Consider the following 19,744-nt stretch of genomic DNA (forward strand, 5'->3'; position numbering starts at 1 on the left):
ACGCCATTTTCCTGCCTCAGCCTCCTGAGTAGCTGGGACTACAGTCTCCTGCCACCATACCCAGCTAATTTTTTGTACTTTTTTTAGTAGAGATGGGGATTCATCATGTTGGCCAGGATGGTCTCGATCTCCTGACCCATGATCCGTCCACCTCGGCCTCCCAAAGTGCTGGGATTACAGGCCTGAGCCACCGCACCCGGCCGTCCTTTGCCCGTTTTTTAACTGGGTTGTTTACTTATCGTTCAGTTTCAAGAGTTCCTTATATATTTTGGATACCAGTCCTCTATCAGATATGTGTTTTGCAAAAATTTTTTTGTCTGCGGCTTGTCTTTTCATTCTCTTAACAGTATTTTTTGCAGATCAGAAATTTTTAATTTTAATGAAGTCCAACTTACCGAATTTTTTTCTTTAGGGATTGTGCTTTTGATATTACATCCTTTTAGATCATCTAGCATTTCTCCTACATGATAGAAATTTTTTTTTTTTTTTTTTTTTTTTGAGACGAAGTTTCGCTCTTGTCGCCCAGGCTGGAGTACAGTGGTGCAATCTCGGCTCGCTGCAACCTCCGCCTCCCCAGTTCAAGCGATTCTCCTGCCTCAGCTTCCTGAGTAGCTGGGATTACAGGCGCCCACCACCAGACCCGGCTAATTTTTGTAGAAATTTTAGTATTGTGTTTTACACAATTAGGTCAAAGATCCATTTTGAGTTAATTTTTGTGAAAAGTATGTAAGGTCCGCTTTTTTTTTTTTTTTTTTGCATACGAATGTCTACTTATTTCTAGCATCATTTGTTGAAAAGACAGATCATTCTTGGCTGGGCGCAGTGGCTCACGCCTCTATTCCCAGCACTTTGGGAGGCTGAGGCGGGCAGATCACCTGAGGTTGAGACCAGCCTGGCCAACATGGTAAAACACTGTCTCTACTAAAAATACAAAAATTAGCTGGGCATTGTGGCGGGAACCTGTAATTCCAGCTATTCGAGAGACTAAGGCAGGAGAATCGTTTGAACCCAGGAGGCAGAAGTTGCAGTGAGCTGAAATCGCGCCATTGTGCTGCAGCCTGGGCGACAAGAGCAAAACTCCATCTTAAGAAAAAAAAAAAAAAAAAGGCCGGGCGCGGTGGCTCAAGCCTGTAATCCCAGCACTTTGGGAGGCCGAGACGGGTGGATCACCAGGTCAGGAGATCGAGACCATCCTGGCTAACAGGGTGAAACCCCATCTCTACTAAAAAAATACAAAAAACTAGCCGGGCGAGGTGGCGGGCGCCTGTAGTCCCAGCTACTCGGGAGGCTGAGGCAGGAGAATGGCGTGAACCCGGGAGGCGGCGCTTGCAGTGAGCCGAGATCCGGCCACTGCACTCCAGCCTGGGCGACAGAGCGAGACTCCGTCTCAAAAAAAAAAAAAAAAAAAAAAAAAAAAAAAAAAAAAAAAAAAAAAGAAAGAAAAAACCATTCTTTCTCCATTGAATCACCTTTCTCTCTCTTTTTTTTTTTTGAGAGGGAGTCTCGCTCTGTCACCCAGGCTGGAGTGCAGTGGTGTGATCTCGGCTCACTGCAACCTCCGCCTCCTGGGTTCAAGCGATTCTCCTGCCTCAGCCTCCCGAGTAACTGAGATTACAGGTGCCCACCACCATGCCTGGCTAATTTTTGTATTTTAGTAGAGATGGGGTTTCACCATGTGGGCCAGGCTGGACTTAAACTCCTGACCTCAAGTGATCCGCTCGCCTCAGCCTCCCAAAGTGCTGGGATTGGCCAGGCATGGTGGCTCATGCCTGTAATTCCAGCACTCAGGGAGGCAAAGGGAGGCAGATCACCTGAGGTCAGAAGGTCAAGACCAGCCTGGCTAACATGGTGAAACCTCGTCTCTACTAAAAATCCAAAAAAAAAAAAAAAAAAGTGCTGGGATTACAGACATGAGCCACCACGCCCAGCCTGAATCACCTTTGTTGTCAAAGATCAGTTGACTGTATTTGTGTGGGTTTATTTCTGGGCTATCTATTCTGTTCCATTGATCAATTTGTTTGTTCTTTTGCCAATTCCACACTGTTTTGATTACTGTAGTTTTATAGTAAGTCAAAGTTGAGTGGTGCCAGTATACAGATGTATTTTCAACTTTTGTTCTTCTTTAGTATTATGTTGACTATCTGAGTCTTTTGAGTTTCCATACAAACTTTGGAATCAGTTTATCAGTATCTACAAAATAACTTGCTGGGATTTTAATGGAATGGCATTGAATCTGTAGATCACCTAAAGGAAAATTGACATCTTAATATGGGGTCTTTCTACCCATGAACATAAAATATCTCTTGGTTTATTTAGATCATCTTTGCTTTCTTTCGGGAAAGTTTTGAAGTTGTTCTCGTAGAGATTCTATACATATTTTGTTGGATTTATGCTTAAGCATTTCATTTTATGGTAACTGACATAAATGGTATGTTTTTAATTTCAGATTTCAATTGTTCAAAGCAACTGACTTTTGTATATTAATCTTATATCCTGCAACATTGCTATAATTGCTTATTAGTTTTAGGAGTTGCGTACAGGGTCTCACTCTGTTACCAAAGCTGGAGTACAGTGGCATAATCATGGCTCATGGCAGCCTCAACCTCCTGGGCTCAAGCAACTTCTACCTCAGCCTCCCAAGTAGCTGGGACCACAGGTGCACACCACCATGCTGAGCTTTTTTTTTTTTTTTTTTTTTTGTAAAGACAGGGTGTCTCTATGTTGCCCAGGTTGTTCTCAAAATCCTGGGCTCAAGTGATCCTTCTGCCTCAGCCTCTGAAAGTGCTGGGATTACAGGTGTGCATCACTGCATGCATCCATATGTTTTATTTCTTTTGTCTATTTTGGCGGATTTTTAAAATGTAGACAGTCATGTCATTTGCGAACAAAGACCGTTTTATTTATTTTGGAATCTTTTTTCACATAACATTGCTTCATAGGTCAAGGAATTCTAGAGTCAAATGCAAAAGCAGCATGAATTTTTAGATAAAACCCAACTTTATGTTCACTGTGCATCTTTACTAGCTGCATCTCTCCAGAAGAGGTATTCACTGCCTTCTGCCATTGGAAGTCCTTTGGTGATTGGACAAGAGATTGTTGTTTAAAAAAAATACATTTTTAAAGCTCTTTGGCTGAAATGTTTGAAATGCAGTTAGCTATCCATTTTTTCTTATGGAAGCATATTTTTCCTCTTAAGTTATTACTGTTAATTTACTTATTTCCTAATCAAAATCATATCTTTTTGATACACATAACCCCTTGGGAGCATAGAGGAGCTCATGGAAAATTAGGGCACGGTTCATCCAGCCCAGTATCTTGGCCAGGCCCAGTGGCTCACACCTGTAATCCCAGCACTTTGGGAGGCCGAGGCAGGAGGATTATTTGAGCCCAGGAGTTCAAGACTGGTATCTTGTCTGACTGTGACACCAGGGGTCATTTTATGGGAAAACAGAATGGTCTGTATTTCACAGATTATAATCTTGCTTTGAAATGTCTATATCCAAAAACTGCTGATTGCTTTTATAAGTTTCTGCTTATCAATGAGCACAAATTCCTGACATTTTTATCTGATAATATAGTTACTTTTGATTTCTGCTCTGTTTGTGGTCCTAGGTTGGTTCATTCTGGCTCTGGATGTCGATCCCCCTCCCTTGGATCTGACCTTACATTTGCTACCAGGACAGGCTCTCGACAGGGCATTGAGATGCATCTCTTCAGGGTGGAGACACATCGGGATCTGTCATCCTGGACCAGGATACTTGTTCAGGGTTGCCATGCTGCTGCTGAGCTGATCAAGGAAGTCTCTCTAGGTAGAGATGCTGACTTTTTATTTCTAGTAGTAATTAAATGGAACTGTTATACAGTCATGTGCTGCATAATGACATTTCAGTCAGTGATGGATTGCATATATGACAGCAGTTTCCTCAGATTTTAATACCATATTTTTACTATACCTTTTCTAAGTGTACATATGTTAAGACACACAAATGCAGCCTGGGCAACATGGTGAAACCCTGTCTTTACTAAAAAAAAAAAAAAAATACGCCAGGCGCAGTGGCTCATGCCTATAATCCCAGCACTTTGGGAGGCCGAGGGGGATGGATTGCCTGAGCTCAGGAGTTTGTGACCAGCCTGGGCAACACAGTGAAACCCCGTAAATACAAAAAATTAGCCGGGCATGGCAGCATGCGCCTGTAGTCCCAGCTGTTCAGGAGGCTGAGGCAGGAGAATTGCTTGAACTCGGGAGGTGGAGGTTGCAGTGAGCTGAGATCACGCCACTGTACTCCAGCCTGGGCGACAGAGTAAGACTCCGTCTCAAGAACAAACAAGCAAACAAACAAACAGAAACAAACCTGAGGGTGGTGGTGTGCACCTGTAGTTCCAGCTACTTGGGAGACTGAGTGAGTTGAGATCATACCACTGCACTCCAGCCTGGGCAACCAGAGTGAGACCCTGTCTCAAAAAAAAAAAAAAAAAAAGATACACAAATGCTTACCATTGTGTTACAGTTGCTTACAGTATTCAGTACAGTTATATTCTATATAAGTGTGTAGCCTAAGAGCAATAGGCAATACCATAGAGCCTAGGTGTATAGTGGGGTGTGCCATCTAGGCTTATGTAAGTACACTCTGTGATGTTCATACAATCACGAAATCATCTTATGATGCATTACGCATTTCTCAGAACATATTCTTGTCATTAGGTGATGCATGACTGTACCATAATTTGTTTTAAAGTAAAACTATTATCATTTGTGCCAGACTTAAAAATGTGCTAAAATATGGCAGCTAAAAGTGATAATGATAGAAAGAAATCTGGTTTCTCTATTTTACTAGCAAAGTTTTTTTAAGCCTGGTATATGACTCAAAGCACATTTATAATACCGTATGTACACCATGGCGTTTTTATAGTTCATCTCTTTTTTTTTTTTTTTTTAGAGTGGAGATCTCTATCACCCAGGCTGGAGTCCAGTGGCATGATCCATCATAGCTCACTGCAGCAGCTTTGAGCTTCTGGGGATCAAGGGATCCTCCAGTTCCAGCCTCTGGAGTAGCTGCCCAGCATTTATTTATTTATTTATTTATTTATTTATTTATTTATTTATTGAGACAGGGTCTAGCTCTGTCACCCGAGCTGCAGTACAGTGACATGATCAGAGTTCACTGCAGCCTTGAACTTTCCTGTGTTTAAGCAGTCCTCCCTCAAGCCTCCCAAGTAGCTGGGACTATAGGTGCCCACCACAGGACTCAGCTAATTAAAAAAAAAAAAAAAAAATTTTTTGCTTTGTTGCCCAGGCTGGTCTCAAACTCTCTTGGCCTCAAGAGGTCCTCCTGCCTCAGTTTCCCAAAGTGCTGGAATTCCAGGCGGTGGCACCTGGCCTTTTCAGTTTATTTATTTTTTTGAGATGGAGTCTCACTCTGTCGCCCAGGCTGGAGTGCAGTGGCATGATCTCGGCTTACTGCAACCTCCGCCTCCCAGGTACAAGCTATTCTCAGGCCTCAGCCTTCCGAGTAGCTGGGATTACAGGCACCTGCCATCATGCCCAGCTAAGTTTTATGTTTTTAGTAGAGACAGGGTTTCACCATATTAGCCAGGCTGGTCTTGAACTTCTGACCTCAGGTAATCTGCCCACCTTGGCCTCCCAAAGTGCTGGGATTACAGGCGTGAGCCACCATGCCCAGCCTTCAGTTTATTTATTTTTTTTAGAGATGAGGTCTTACTCTGTTGTCCTGGCTGGTCTCAACTCCTGGCCTCAAGCTATTCTCTGGTCTTAGCCTCCTGAGTAACTGGGATTATAGGCACAAGCCACTGTGCCAGGCCAGTTCTCATTTAATCTGCATTTAATAGTGTAAGGACTAGCCAGGCAAGGTGGCTCACACCTGTAATCCCAGCTACTTGGGAGGCTGAGGCAGGAGGATTGCTTGAGGCCAGGAGTTTTAAGACCAGCCTGAGCAATATATTGAGGACCCCATCTCTATAATGAAAAATGAAACTGGGTACAGTGGCTCACGCCTGTAATCCCAGCACTTTGGAAGGCTGAGGCTGGCGCATTGTTTGAGCCCAGGAGTTTGAGACCAGCCTGGGTAACATGGTGAAACCTCATACCTACTGAAAATACAAAAATTTAGCCAGGAGTGGTGACACACATCTGTAGTCCCAGCTACTCAGGAGGCTGAGGTAGGAGGATCACCTGAGCCCAAGAAGTCAAGGGAACAGTGAGCTGTGATAGCACCATGGCACTCCAGCCTGGGTGATGGGAGCCAGAACCTGTCTGAAAATAAATTAATGAATTTAATTATATGAAAAAAAAAATAGACAGTGGCACACACTGTAGTCTCAGCTGCTTGGGTGGCTAAGGTGGGAAGATTGCTTGAGCCCATTTCAGGGCTGTATTGCACAGTGATCAAGCCTGTGAATAGCCACTGTACTCCAGTTGGGCAGCATAGTGAGACCTTGTCTCTTAAAAGAAAAAATAACGTAAGGACTCATTTACCAAGTACTAGATACATGGACTCTCGAGTTAAGAAGATTGAAATCTAAGTTGTGGATGGGCGCCCTTAAAATATGAGTATCTAGCAAGCTTATGGCTGTGGAAAAATAAAGGATTTGAAATAGGAGTTCCTCTACAAAAGTTTGAAAATGTGTGCCCAACACTTACTGAAATAAGTATCTAAAGGAAATAAGGTTGGTGGTTTCTTTCCATTGTGGAAGCGCCCTCTTGTGGTTAGTTGTGATGAATTTGGAATATTGTTTTATATCTATTTATATATATGTATACATACAGATATTTGCAAATGTTTTTCTTTTCTTTTTTTTAATTGTTTTTGGCTTTGGACAAAATAAAAACCTTTAAAAATACAGGCTAGGGCCGGATGCGGTGGCTCACGCCTGTAATCCCAGCACTTTGGGAGGCCAAGGTGGGCAGATCACTTGAGGTCAGGAGTTCCAAACCAGCCTGTCTAACATCGTGAAACCCCATATCTACTAAAAATACAAAAGTTAGCCAGAAGTGGTGGCAGGCACCTATAATCCTAGCTACTCAGGAGGCTGAGGCATGAGAGTTGCTTGAACCCAGGAGGTGGAAGTTGCAAAAAGCCAAGATCGCTCCACTGCACTCCAAGCTGGGAGACAGAGCGAGACTGTTTCCAAAAGTAGAAACGCTGGAAATGGTGGCTTATGCCTATAGTCCCAGCACTTTGGGAGACCGAGGCTGGCAGATCACTTGAGGCCAGGAGATCGAGACCAGCCTGGCCGTCATAGTGAAACCCCGTCTCTACTAAAAATACAAAAATTAGCTGGACATAGTGGCATGTGCCTGAAGTCCCAGCTACTTGGGAGGCTGAGGCACGAGAATTGCTTGAACCTGGGAGGTGGAGTCTGTAGTGCGCTATGATCACACCACTGCATTCCAGCCTGGGCAACAGTGGGAAACTCTGTCTCAAAAAAAAAAAAAAAAACAGAACTCTGTATTGGGCCAAGCATGATAGTTCACGCTTGTAATTCCAGCGCTTTGGGAGGCTGAGGTAGGTGGATCACTTGAGCTCAGGAGTTCAAGACCAGCCTGGGCAACATGGTGAAACCTCATCTCTATTGAAAAAAAAGAGTAAATGAGGTTTAAAAAAATATATACAGTATTGGAGGTGGGGCATGGTGGCTTATACCATAATCACACTGGGATGCTCTGTGTTCCTTTGGGCACTCGAGGGGTCAGGCCAGCACACTCGTGCCCTTTGCTACCATCTGAGGTCACTGTATTGTCCTTAAGAATTCAAGGGGATATGCTCCCCAAAATGAAGAGTGCAACTTGGATTTTCAGCATTTTTTAGTTCATGTTGTTTCTTTGGTGTCTAGCAGCTACATTTCATTTTGCAGGATAAAGCTTCCCAGGCTCATAGTTGTTGAAATATGATGGCTAGAGGAAAGGATGAGTGAGGGCCAGCTGCTTCCTTATGTTTTTAAATAGACAAAAGAAACATATTTTTTGGTAATTTTAAACTTTTTTGTTCTTATTCACAGCTGTATTTTTTTTTAATCAACTTCCCTTTAAAGCCATACAGCTGTATTTTAATATTACCTTGGTAACTATTAGGATAGCTATTATTCAAAAGACAAAAAATAACAGATGCTGGTGAGGATGCAGAGAAAAGTGAACTCTTTTTTTTTTTTTTCTTTTTTTGAGACGGAGTCTCGCTCTGTCGCCCAGGCGGGAGTGTGGTGGCGCGATCTCGGCTCACTGCAAGCTCTGCCTCCCAGGTTCTTGCTATTCTCCTGCCTCAGCCTCCCGAGTAGCTGGGACTACAGGCGCCCGCCACCATGCCTGGCTAATTTTTTGTATTTTTAGTAGAGACGGCGTTTCACCGTGTTAGCCAGGATGGTCTCGATCTCCTGACCTCGTGATCCACCCACCTCAGCCTCCCAAAGTGCTGGGATTACAGGTGTGAGCCACCGCACCCGGCCGAAAAGTGAACTCATACACTGTTGGTGGGAATGTAAATCAGTATAGCCATTATGGAAAACAGTATGAATATTTCTCAAAAAGCTAAAAATAGAACTACAATATGATCTAGCAATCCTACTACTATTTATCCAAAAGAAGAGAAATTAGCATATCAGAAAGATACCTGCACCTCCATGTTTATTGCAGCACTATTCACAATAACAAAGATACAGAATCAACCTAAGTGTCCATCAGCGGACAAATGGATTAAGAAAATACAGTATATATACACAATGGGATACTATTTGGCTATAAAAAATAATTCAATCATGTCATTTGTAGCAACATGGATGGAATTGGAGGTCATTATGTTAAGTGAAATGGCAGGCATAGAAAGACAACTATGGCATGTTCTCACTTACATGGGAGCTAAAATAGTGGCCAGGCGTGGTAGCTCATGCCTATAATCCCAGCACTTTGGGAGGCCGAGGCAGGTGGATCACCTGAGGTCGGCAGTTTGAGACTGGCCTGACCAACATGGAGAAACCCCATCACTACTAAAAATACAAAATTAGCCAGGCGTGGTGATGCATGCATGTAATCCCTGCTACTTGGGAGGCTGAGGCAAGAGAATTGCTTGAACCTGGGAGGCGGAGGTTGCGGTGAGCCAAGATCTCACCATTGCACTCCAGCCTGGGCAATAGGAGCTAAACTCCATCTCAAAAAAAAAATAAAAAAATAAAAAAGGTGATCTCATGGATGTAGAGAGTACAAGATAAATACCAGAGGTTGGGATGGGTGTGTTGTGAGGGGCTGTGAAGAAGGGTTGGTTAATGGGTATAAACATACAATTAGAAAGAAGGAATAAGTTCTAATGTTCAAGAGCAGCGTGTGGTGACTATAGTTAACAATAATGTTAACTTTGTATAATTCAAATAGAAGAAAGGACTTAAAATATTCCCAACACATAGAATTGTTAAATATTCAATGTGATGGATACCCTAAATCCTTTGACTTGATCATTACACATTTTACACATGTAACAAAATATCAGGTAACAAAATATTGCATGTGCACCTAAGATACATACAAATATTACATATTAATATTAAAAAGATTACACTGTGGTTCGCACCTATAATCCCAGCACTCTGGGAGGCTGAGGCAGGTGGATCACTTGAGCTCAGCCTGGGCAACATGGTCAAACCCTGTCTTTACAAAAAATTTAAAAATTACCCAGGCCTGGTGGTGTGTGCCTGTGGTCCCAGCTACTCAGGAGGCTGAGGTGGGAGGATCACTTGAGCCCGAGAGGTCAAGGATTCAGTGAGCTGTGATTATATCACTGCACTCCAGCCTGGGCAACAGAATAAGACCCTGTCTCAAAAAAAAAAAAAAAAAATTGCTGGGAGATTCAGAACTGTCTGTTAAAACTATAGTTGGCAAAAAGAAATCAGTTAAGCTATTCCTTGTCTCTATGTTTTGGTTATAGTTTACCCATCTAGAAAATTTCAGTGAATACCTACAAAATGTGACGAGTAAATGCAATGCATAATCTTCCTAATGTTCATTTGGTTTTAAACCTTGATTAGACTATAGTTACTGTAGAACTGTAACTCTACTGTAATCAGTGATCCCTCTGGTACAGAAGGACTTTCTCCTGCTTGCAAATATGAACTTCAAGATGAGTAGGCATAGAATGCAGTTCTCTTCCTCAAGTACATAAAGCCATTTTCCATTTGTCACAGGATTTGAAACTATTTTAAAAATTGTATACTTTTAAAGGCTTATTTTCATCATACCAATTATTTAAGCCATTAAAGTTTTTAAGTCATACAAGAACTTTATGAAGGTACTTTATATGTCTGTAGTTTTGATGATATGAAGACTAAGAAGCTGTAAATATAGGTAGGAATTACGTTAATAAAAATGAAGAAAATCTGGGAGAAGAGAAGAAAAACAGGCATTTAAAATGATTTATATTGTTAAAATATATGAGGAAACAGTTTTCTGTGACCATATTGTTCACCATTTCTTAGAAATTATCTTGAGTCCTTTTTACTCATCTACTTGGCAAGTATTTTCCAGTGTATACTCTGTGCTTTTACTAGCTATAATAAAATAAGGTAAGTATAGCCCCGGTTTTTCAAGTAGGAAGGACAGAAACCAAAAAAATAATAGGTGTGTATCAGGATTGTCATAAGGCATAATGAAATACAGGCATCATCTAACCTTCACACACAACTCTCTGGGGCAGATGTTGTCACCTGCATTTTCAAGATATGGGAACTGGTGTTAGTATGGTTAGGACTTGAATTGGGGCCTTTTTGGGCTCCAAAACTAGAGCCTTAAGCCCTGAAATTTCTCTAAATGATTCATTCTTATGACCAGGTTAAACTTCTGAAGGACAAACAATATCAGTCTAATTTGTTAAGTTAATAAATATTTACTGAGTGTTTTAGTATTTATGAAGTGCTGTGCTTTGTAATAAAAGAAAAATAAGGCCGGGTGCGGTGGCTCATGCCTGTAATCCCAGCACTTTGGGAGGCCGAGGCGGGTGGATCACAAGGTCAGGAGATCAAGACCATCCTGGCTAACACGGTGAAACCCCGTCTCTACTGAAAATGCAAAAAAATTAGCCGGGCATGGCGGCGGGCACCTGTAGACCCAGCTACTTGGGAGGCTGAGGCAGGAGAATGGTGTGAACCCGGGAGGCAGAGCTTGCAGTGAGCCGAGATCGCGCCACTGCACTCCAGCCTGGGCGACTGAGCGAGACTCCGACTCAAAAAAAAAAGAAAAATAAGTAAGACATACTTCATGCCTTTGACCAAATAGCAATAAGAGAAGAACACAGTGTCATGTTCTTTTCTGTGACCCTGGGCATAATGAGCCTGTTGCTTATACCTGATGGGCTGGCTTTTCCTATGTGCAGTCACTGGGAAGGATGCCCCAGCCTTTCTCTGAGACAGTCCTGGGCAGTCAGGCCAGATCTAACCTGAAAGACCTACTCCCTTCTGAGTTGCTCTGAGTAACACACACAGTCCTATGGCTGCTAGAGAGATGGACCAGGGGACCTGCTGGAAACACTAGATAGAGCCCCCCAGAGCCCCAGAAACAGGACCTGTAGCATAGAACTCTGCCATTAGGTTCTTTGTCCCTCATGACACACTGATAACCACCAGCAGTTCTCATTTAAAAAAACACATAGTTGGCCCAGCACTGTGGCTTATGCCTGTAATCTCAGCACTTTGGGAGGCCAAGGCAGGAGGATTATTTGACACCAGAGTTCGACAGTAGCCTGAGTAGCACAGGAAGACCCCATCTCTATTTAAAAAAAAAAAAAAAAAAAAAAAAAAATGAGCCAGGCATGGTGGCATGCATCTGTAGTCCTAGCTGTTTGGGAGACTGAGGCAAGATAATCACTCGAGCCCAGGAGTTTGAGGCTGCAGTGAACTGTGATCACACCACTGCACTCCAGCTTAGGCAACAGAATGAGACCCTGTCTCTAAAAAAAATAAAAATAAAAAATAAAATAAGCCTGGGCAACAGAGTTAGACCACGTCTCTAAAAAATTTTGAAAGTTAGCCAGGCATAGTGACACATGCCTATAGTCCCAGCTACTCAGGTGGCTGAAGTGGGAGGATTGCTTAAGCCCTGCAGGTCCAGGCTGTAGCACTGCACTCCAGCCTAGGCGACAGAGTGAGACCCTGTCTCAAAAATAAATAAATAGGCCAGGCACGGTGGCTTACGCCTGTAATCCTAGCACTTTGGGAGGCCAAGGCAGGTGGATCATGAGGTCAGGAGATTTGAGACCATCCTGACTAACACAGTGTAACCCCATTTCTACTAAAAATACAAAAAATTAGCCGGGCATGGTGGCGGGCGCCTGTGTGGTGGCAGGCACCTTTAGACCCAGCTACTCAGGAGGCTGAGGCAAGGAGGATAGTGTGAACCCAGGAGGCAGTGCTTGCAGTGAGCCAAGATCATGCTGTTGCACTCCAGCCTGGGCAACAGAGCGAGACTCTGTCTCAAAAAAATCAATATAAATAAATAGACACAAAGTGGATAACATATACACTGGTTGTACTATCTACACAAAGTGGATAAATACAACACTGGTTGTATTTACCAGTGTTCACCTTTTTTTTTAGATGGAGTTTCGCTCTTGTTCCCAGGCTGGAGTGCAATGGCGTGATCTCGGCTCACTGCAACCTCCACCTCCCGGGTTCAAGCAATTCTCCTGCCTCAGCCTCCTGAGTAGCTGGGATTACAGGTGCCCACCACTGTGCCCAGCTAATTTTTTTTTTTTTTTTTTTTTTTTTTTTTGCATTTTTAGTAGAGACGGGGTTTCACCCTGTTGGCCAGGCTGGTCATGAACGCCTGCCCTCAGGTGATCCGCCACCTCAGCCTCCCAAAGTGCTGGGATTACAGGCGTGAGCCACTGTGCCCGGCCCAGTGTTCGTTCACCTCATTATAACACCAGTTTTTTGATTTATTATTTATTGAGCAAGTTTTCCTCCTAGCTTTATTACTATCAGGGAGCTTCTTAGAAAGCCATCTCTAATGTGTGTTTTACACTTAATAACATCCCCGTGGTGTGGTGTGAAAAAGCTAATGCCCCACCCCACAACCCCCAACTTAGGAATCTGAGAAGTAGTAGCCAGAGCAGTAAAAGGAAAACCAGGATTGGTGGGGATGGTAAGGGCTGTGGAAACCAAAGGAAGAGTATTTCAAGGGAGGAAAAGTCAGTAGGAGTAAATGTATCAGTTGGAATGGTTTATGCTAAAAATAATAGGACGTGGCCACTAAAACTAGAATAAATATTAAATATCTTGCATAAAAGAGAGAGAGCAAGAGTGAAAGAGAGAGGGGCCTTCTCTTCCTAGTCATAGTATCTTTTCAATCTGATTGAGTCAGTTTGGCTCATATGTCCAGTCTGAACCAGAACAATCACCAGGGGAAACCCATGCTCTGATTGGCCCAGAAGTTGTCTATCCATAAGTTGGGAGTACCCTTCCCTGAAACACATTAGGACCCAGTAAAAACCTGAATAAAATTGGAGTTTGCCTATAAAGAAGAATAGAGAAATAGAAGCTGATAGACAGCCAACAATTAGTACTACAAGTGCCAAGTAGGATGAGGCTGAAAAAGCAGGTTGGATTTAGCAATATGGAGATCATTGATGCCTCTTGGGGAGAGATGCAAAACGATGCGATGGCAGTGGCAGATTGCAGAGGGCTGAGGACTGGACATGAGGTGAATCAGGAGCAAACTGAGTAGATAGCTCTGTCAAGAAGTTTTGATATGAAGAGGGTGGGTGGTCCTTGGAGGTAAGGTACAGAGTTGAGTAGTGGCATTTCTTTTAATAATGAGAGAGGCTTGAGCATTTAAAAGTGAATGGGAGGGATCTGATTCAGAGGGACGTGTTGAAAACACAAGAGGTAGAAGGAGTAATCAGTCTTGTACAGTTTCTAGGAAGGTGGAGGTAGATGCAATCCAAGGCACAGGTGAGGGGATTGGCCTTAGCCTGGAAGAGGGGCAGATGGAAGAGAGGAAACAATGGAGGGAGATGTAGAGCCTATCTTGGCTGTTGAAGTGGGCAGTGCCTTTTACTGCTCAGTAATTTGGGCCATAGACATCCCTGGCTTTTTCTCCATCCCTAAATCCAACTGCAGTTATAGACCACTTTTATGTTGTGGGAATTTTTATTTTATTTATTTATTTATTTATTTATTTATTTTATTTTATTTTTTTTAGAGACACAGTCTCATTCTGTTGCCCAGGCTAGAGTGCAGTGGCATGAACATGACTCACTGCATCCTGGACTTCCCAGGCTGAAGTGATCCTCCCACCACAGCCTCCCAAGTAACTGGGACTACAGGTGTATGCCACCATGCTTGGCTAATTTTTGTAATTTTGGTAGGGACAGAATCTCACTATGTTGCCTAGACTTATCTCAAAGTTCTGGCCTCAAGCAGTCCTCTACCTCAGCTTCCCAGAGCGCTGGAATTGCAGGCATGAGCCACTGTGCCCAGCCAGTTGTTTGAATTTTTAAAGTTATATCATGCTTGTATCATCAGGAAAAAAAAAATTGTTTTTTGACTAAAGAGCCATCAGTTAGTCGCATACACTGAAACTCTTATCACTATAAAGAATGTTACAGGCTGGGCATGGTGGCTAACGCCTGTAATCCCAGCATTTTGGGAGGCCAAGGCGGGTGAATCACCTATGGTCAGGAGTTCGAGACCATCCTGGCCAACATGGCAAAACCCCATCTCTACTGGAAAAAAAAAAGGGCGTTTTGATGCGCCCCTGCAGTCCCAGCTACTAGGGAGGCTGAGGCAGGAGAATCGTTTGAACCCGGGAGGCGGAGGTTGCAGTGAGCCGAGATCATGCCACTGCACTCCAGCCTGGGCGACAGAGTGAGACTCCATCTAAAATAAAATAAAAGCACCCACCGCAGAGCCCTGTGCTTATGTACCTTCCTCTCTTGATACCTGAAGAACTGTAGTTTTTGATTTTTTTTTTTTTTTTGTGAGACGGAGTCTGCCCTGTCACCCAGGCTGGAGTGCTTGGGTACAGTGGTATGATCTCGGTTCACTGCAGCTTCCGCCTCCCAAGTTCAAGCAATTCTCCTGCCTCAGCCTCCCAAGTAGCTGGGATTACAGGCACACGCCGCCACACCCGGCTAATTTCTTTTGTATTTTAGCAGAGATGGGGTTTCACCATGTTGCCCAGGCTGGTCTCGAACTCCTGAGCTCAGGCAGTCCGCCTGCCTCTGCCTCCCAAAGTACTAGGATTACAGGTGTGAGCCACCATGCCCAGCCAAAACTGTAGTTTTTTATCCCTTTAACTTTAGTACTTACAATTGTGCTGCTATTGTGTGTCTTTTTCTATTTCTGGAAACAACCCTGTTAAACAAAATCAACATGCTGAATTTTTTACTGACTTATCTATAAATTGGAGTGGATAGTGGATATGTAGCCATCCAAAAGCATTCTAAGTGAACCAAGACATAATGAGCCACCTGCAACAGCTCAACTAATAAACCCCAGAAGCTATCCCATCAGAAAGGGCCACTCCTCTTACTAAATGGGGAATTTATACTAAAAAAAAAGAAAAAACAAAGAGCCACTTCACACATATACACACACACACACACACACACACACACACACCTGTTAAGGGCCACTCCTCTTACTAAATGGGGAATTTATACTAAAAAAAAAGGAAAAAACAAAGAGCCACTTCACACATACACACACACACACACACACACACACACACACACACACACCTGTTAAGGGCCACTCCTCTTACTAAATGGGGAATTTATACTAAAAAAAAAGAAAAAACAAAGAGCCACTTCACACATACACACACACACACACACACACACACACACACACACACACACACACACCTGTTAAGGGCCACTCCTCTTACTAAATGGGGAATTTATACTAAAAAAAAAGAAAAAACAAAGAGCCACTTCACACATACACACACACACACACACACACACACACACACACAGCTGTTAAATCAGAGTGAAAGGCTTATTTCCCTTATCTCCCTTTGGTTCATTACTCCTAAAAGGGTAAGGGGTGTTAGGCACTTAATCATCATTGCCATCATTGCCTGTGTGATCTACTAAACATTTAGGGAAAACCTGTTTAATTAGTTCTATTTGGCACAGCATTTACATGATCAGGTCACAGTCTCATTCAGAAGAATCTGGTATTAATTATAAATTTTAACCTATGGCTGGGCGTGGTGGCTCACACCTGTAATCCCAGCACTTTGGGAAGCCGAGGCGGGCGGATCACCTGAGGTCAAGAGTTAAAGACCAGCCTGACCAACATGGAGAAACCCCGTCTCTACTTAAAATACAAAAATCAGCCAGGCATAGTGGCACACACCTGTAATCCCAGCTACTCGGGAGACTGAGGCAGGAGAATCGCTTGAGCCCGGGAGGCGGAGGTTGCAGTGAGCCGAGATCGTGCCACTGCACTCCAGCCTGGCCAACAGAGAGAGACTGTCTCAAAAATAAATAAATAAATAAATAAATAAAAAATAAAGCAATCTCAGGGGCCAAGCACTTTGGGAGCCCAAGGTGGGCGGATCACTTCAGGTCAGGAGTTTGAGAGCAGCCTGGCCAACACGGTGAAATCGCTGTCTACTAAAAATACAATAATTACCCAGGCGTGGTAGTGAACACCTGTAATCCCAGCTACTCGGGAGGCTGAGGCATAAGAATCGTTTGAACCCAGGAGGTGAAGGTTGCAAGGAGCCGAGGTTGCGCCATTGCACTCCAGCCTGGATGATAGAGTGAGACACTTATCTCAAAAAAAACACAAACAAAAAAACCCTCTCAGGCCAGGCATAGTGGCTCACACCTGTAATCCCAGCACTTTGGGAGACCCAGGCAGGTGGATTGCCTGAGCTCAGGAGTTCGAGACCAGCCTGGGCAACATGGCAAAACCCTGTCTCAACTAAAAAATACAAAGAATTAGCTGGGTGTGGTGGTGCCCGCCTGTAATCCCAGCTACTCAGGAGGCTAAGGCACCGGAATTGCTTGAACCTGGGAGGCAGAGGTTGCAGTCAGCTGAGATTGTGCCAGTGCACTCCAGTCTGGGTGACACAGCAAGATTCTGTCTAAAAAAAGAAAACGGGGGGTGGGGGGCCGGGCACAGTGTCTCACACCTGTAATCCCAGCACTTTGGGAGGCTGAGGTGGGTGGATCACAAGGTCAGGAGTTCGAGACCAGCCTGACCAACATGGTGAAACCCCATCTCTACTTAAAATACATAAATTAGCCAGGTGTGGTGGCACACTCCTGTAATCCCAGCTACTCAGGAGGTTGAGGTAGGAGAATCGCTTCAACCTGGGAGGCAGAGGTTGCAGTGAGCCAAGATCATGTCACTGCACTCCAGCCTGGGCTACAGAGCGAGACTGTCTCAAAAAAAAAAAACAAAAAACAAAAAAAAACATGTGCGATGGCTTATGCCTATAATCCCCACACTTTGGGAGACCGAGGTGGGTGGATCACTTGCAGTCAGGAGTTCAAGAGCAACCTGTCCAACATGGTGAAACCCTGTCTCTACTAAAAATGCAAAAAAATTAGCCGGGCGTGGTGGTGTGCGTCTGTAATCCCAGCTACTCAGCAGGCTGAGGCAGAAGAATTGCTTGAGCCCAGGAAACTGAGGCTGCAATGAGCCAAGATCACGTCACTGCACCCCAGCCTGGGTAACAAAAGGAGATTCCATCTCAAAACAAAAAAAAAAAGGACTTCTAAATCTCTCTTTTTAAAATTGTTTAGACATTGCTGTGTCACCCAGGCTAAAGTGCAGTGGCGTGATCATAGCTCACTGCAACCTTGAACTCCTGGATGCAAGTGATCCTCCCACCCAAGCCTTCCGAGTAGCTGGGACTATAGGTACACACCACCATGCCCTGATACATTTTTTATTTTTAGTAGAAATGAGATCTTGTCATGTTACCCAGGCTGGTCTCTAGCGCACCTGGCCTCAAGTGATCCTCCTGCCTCAGCCTCCCAGAGTGCTGGGATTATAGGCATGAGCCTATAATCCTGGGGTATTTGCCGGTCTTGATGACCAAAATTGTTTGTATCCTGTCAATTCAGAGGTATCCTTTGAATTGTATCTTTGATAGCAGTGAATGTGTGACTTTTGCTGAGTATAGCCTTTAACTTGGATGAACGTAATCTTTATCTTCATCCCAAATGCCAACCAAACCATGTCACAGCTCCTGAAAGGCCTCTCTGCCTTTGGTCCTTTGGTTGTTCCTTCTCGCCCAGTTCAGTCCTTCTGCCTGTTCCTCCCTGCCTGTCCAGTTTTACCTTTTTTTTTGAGACAGAGTCTTGCTATTGTCACCCAGGCTGGAGTGCAGTGGTGTGATTTTGTCTCACTGCAACCTCTGCCTCCTGGGTGCAAGAAGTTATCCTGCCTCAGCCTCCTGAGTAGCTGGGATTACAGGCATGTGCCACCACGCCTGGCTAATTTTTGTATTTTTAGTAGAGACGGGATTTTGCCTTGTTGGCCAGGCTGGTCTCGAACTCCTGACCTCAAGTGATCCACCCACCTCGACCTCCCAAAGTGCTGGGATTACAGCTATGAGCCACCGTACCCGGCCAGTTTTACCAGTTCTTTAGGGCCTATCTGAAGGCCCAGCTCCTACAGGAAACCTTTTCTTGACTTTGGCCTCATTCAGTTTGGTGTTTGCTCATGTTCTGTACATTCTGCCTTACACAGCTGGGGATTTCCTGTTTATGCTAATGCGTTTACAAAGTCCTTGAGAGCAGGGACTGTGCCTCTCTTGCTTCTCCAGTGCCCTGCACAGCCTACACACACTTGCCACTATGAGTGTTCAGTGGGTACTCATGGAATTAAACTGAATCAGATGTCAAGGAGTGTTATGGTCATTTCTGCCTTATCTCAGTCACCAAAACAAAACACACTTTAGAAGGTTCCATATAAGGCCGGGCGCGGTGGCTCAAGCCTGTAATCCCAGCACTTTGGGAGGCCGAGACGGGCGGATCACGAGGTCAGGAGATCGAGACCATCCTGGCTAACACGGTGAAACCCCGTCTCTACTAAAAAATACAAAAACTAGCCGGGCGAGGTGGCGGCCGCCTGTAGTCCCAACTACTCGGGAGGCTGAGGCAGGAGAATGGCGTGAACCCGGGAGGCGGAGCTTGCAGTGAGCTGAGATCCGGCCATTGCACTCCAGCCTGGGCAGCAGAGCAAGACTCCGTCTCAAAAAAAAAAAGAAGGTTCCATATAGGTTCGGTATCACACATTCTCAAGAAAATATTTTTCCTATTTTGAAGTCAGAAGAATCCCATTTCACTTGATAACTGGCATAACAACTTTACAACTAATGTTTTTTGCTTTTCTCCAACAGGCTGCATGTTAAATGGCCAAGAGGTGAAGCTTACTATTCACTATGAAAATGGGTTCACCATCTCCAGGGAAAACGGAGGCTCCAGCAGCATATTATACCGCTACCCCTTTGAAAGGCTGAAGATGTCTGCGGATGATGGCATCCGAAATCTATACTTGGATTTTGGTGGTCCCGAGGGAGAACTGGTAGGAGTGTTTCTGAAACACATTTTTTTCTAATAGATGTTCTCTTTCCTTCTCATTACTTCTTACCCCTTATATACAAAATCATGGACTGACATTCCATTTAGAACCATGAAATTTTTAATTAAATTTTTTTTTTTTTTTTTTTTTTTTTTTGAGACGGAGTCTTGCTCTGTCACCCAGGCTGGAGTGCAGTGGCCGG

The 19,744-nt window shown here is 44.0% G+C and overlaps 1 protein-coding gene across 2 annotated transcripts in view; it reads left to right on the plus strand.

Annotated features, from left to right (window-relative positions):
* The window catches only part of SNTB2 (syntrophin beta 2), a 154,449-nt gene that overhangs the window by 91,564 nt on the left and 43,141 nt on the right, over positions 1-19,744 (plus strand). For both annotated transcript variants that reach the window (XR_007721943.1, XM_050773356.1), the window contains exons 5-6: positions 3,613-3,809; positions 19,361-19,545. Coding sequence is in view for 1 of the 2 variants with exons in the window: in XM_050773356.1 (XP_050629313.1) it covers positions 3,613-3,809; positions 19,361-19,545 (382 nt within the window). In the remaining variant the exon portion in view is untranslated. The remainder of the gene's footprint in view (positions 1-3,612; positions 3,810-19,360; positions 19,546-19,744) is intronic.

The sequence above is a fragment of the Macaca thibetana genome, chromosome 20 (assembly GCF_024542745.1).
Source record: "Macaca thibetana thibetana isolate TM-01 chromosome 20, ASM2454274v1, whole genome shotgun sequence".
Lineage (NCBI taxonomy): Eukaryota > Metazoa > Chordata > Mammalia > Primates > Cercopithecidae > Macaca > Macaca thibetana.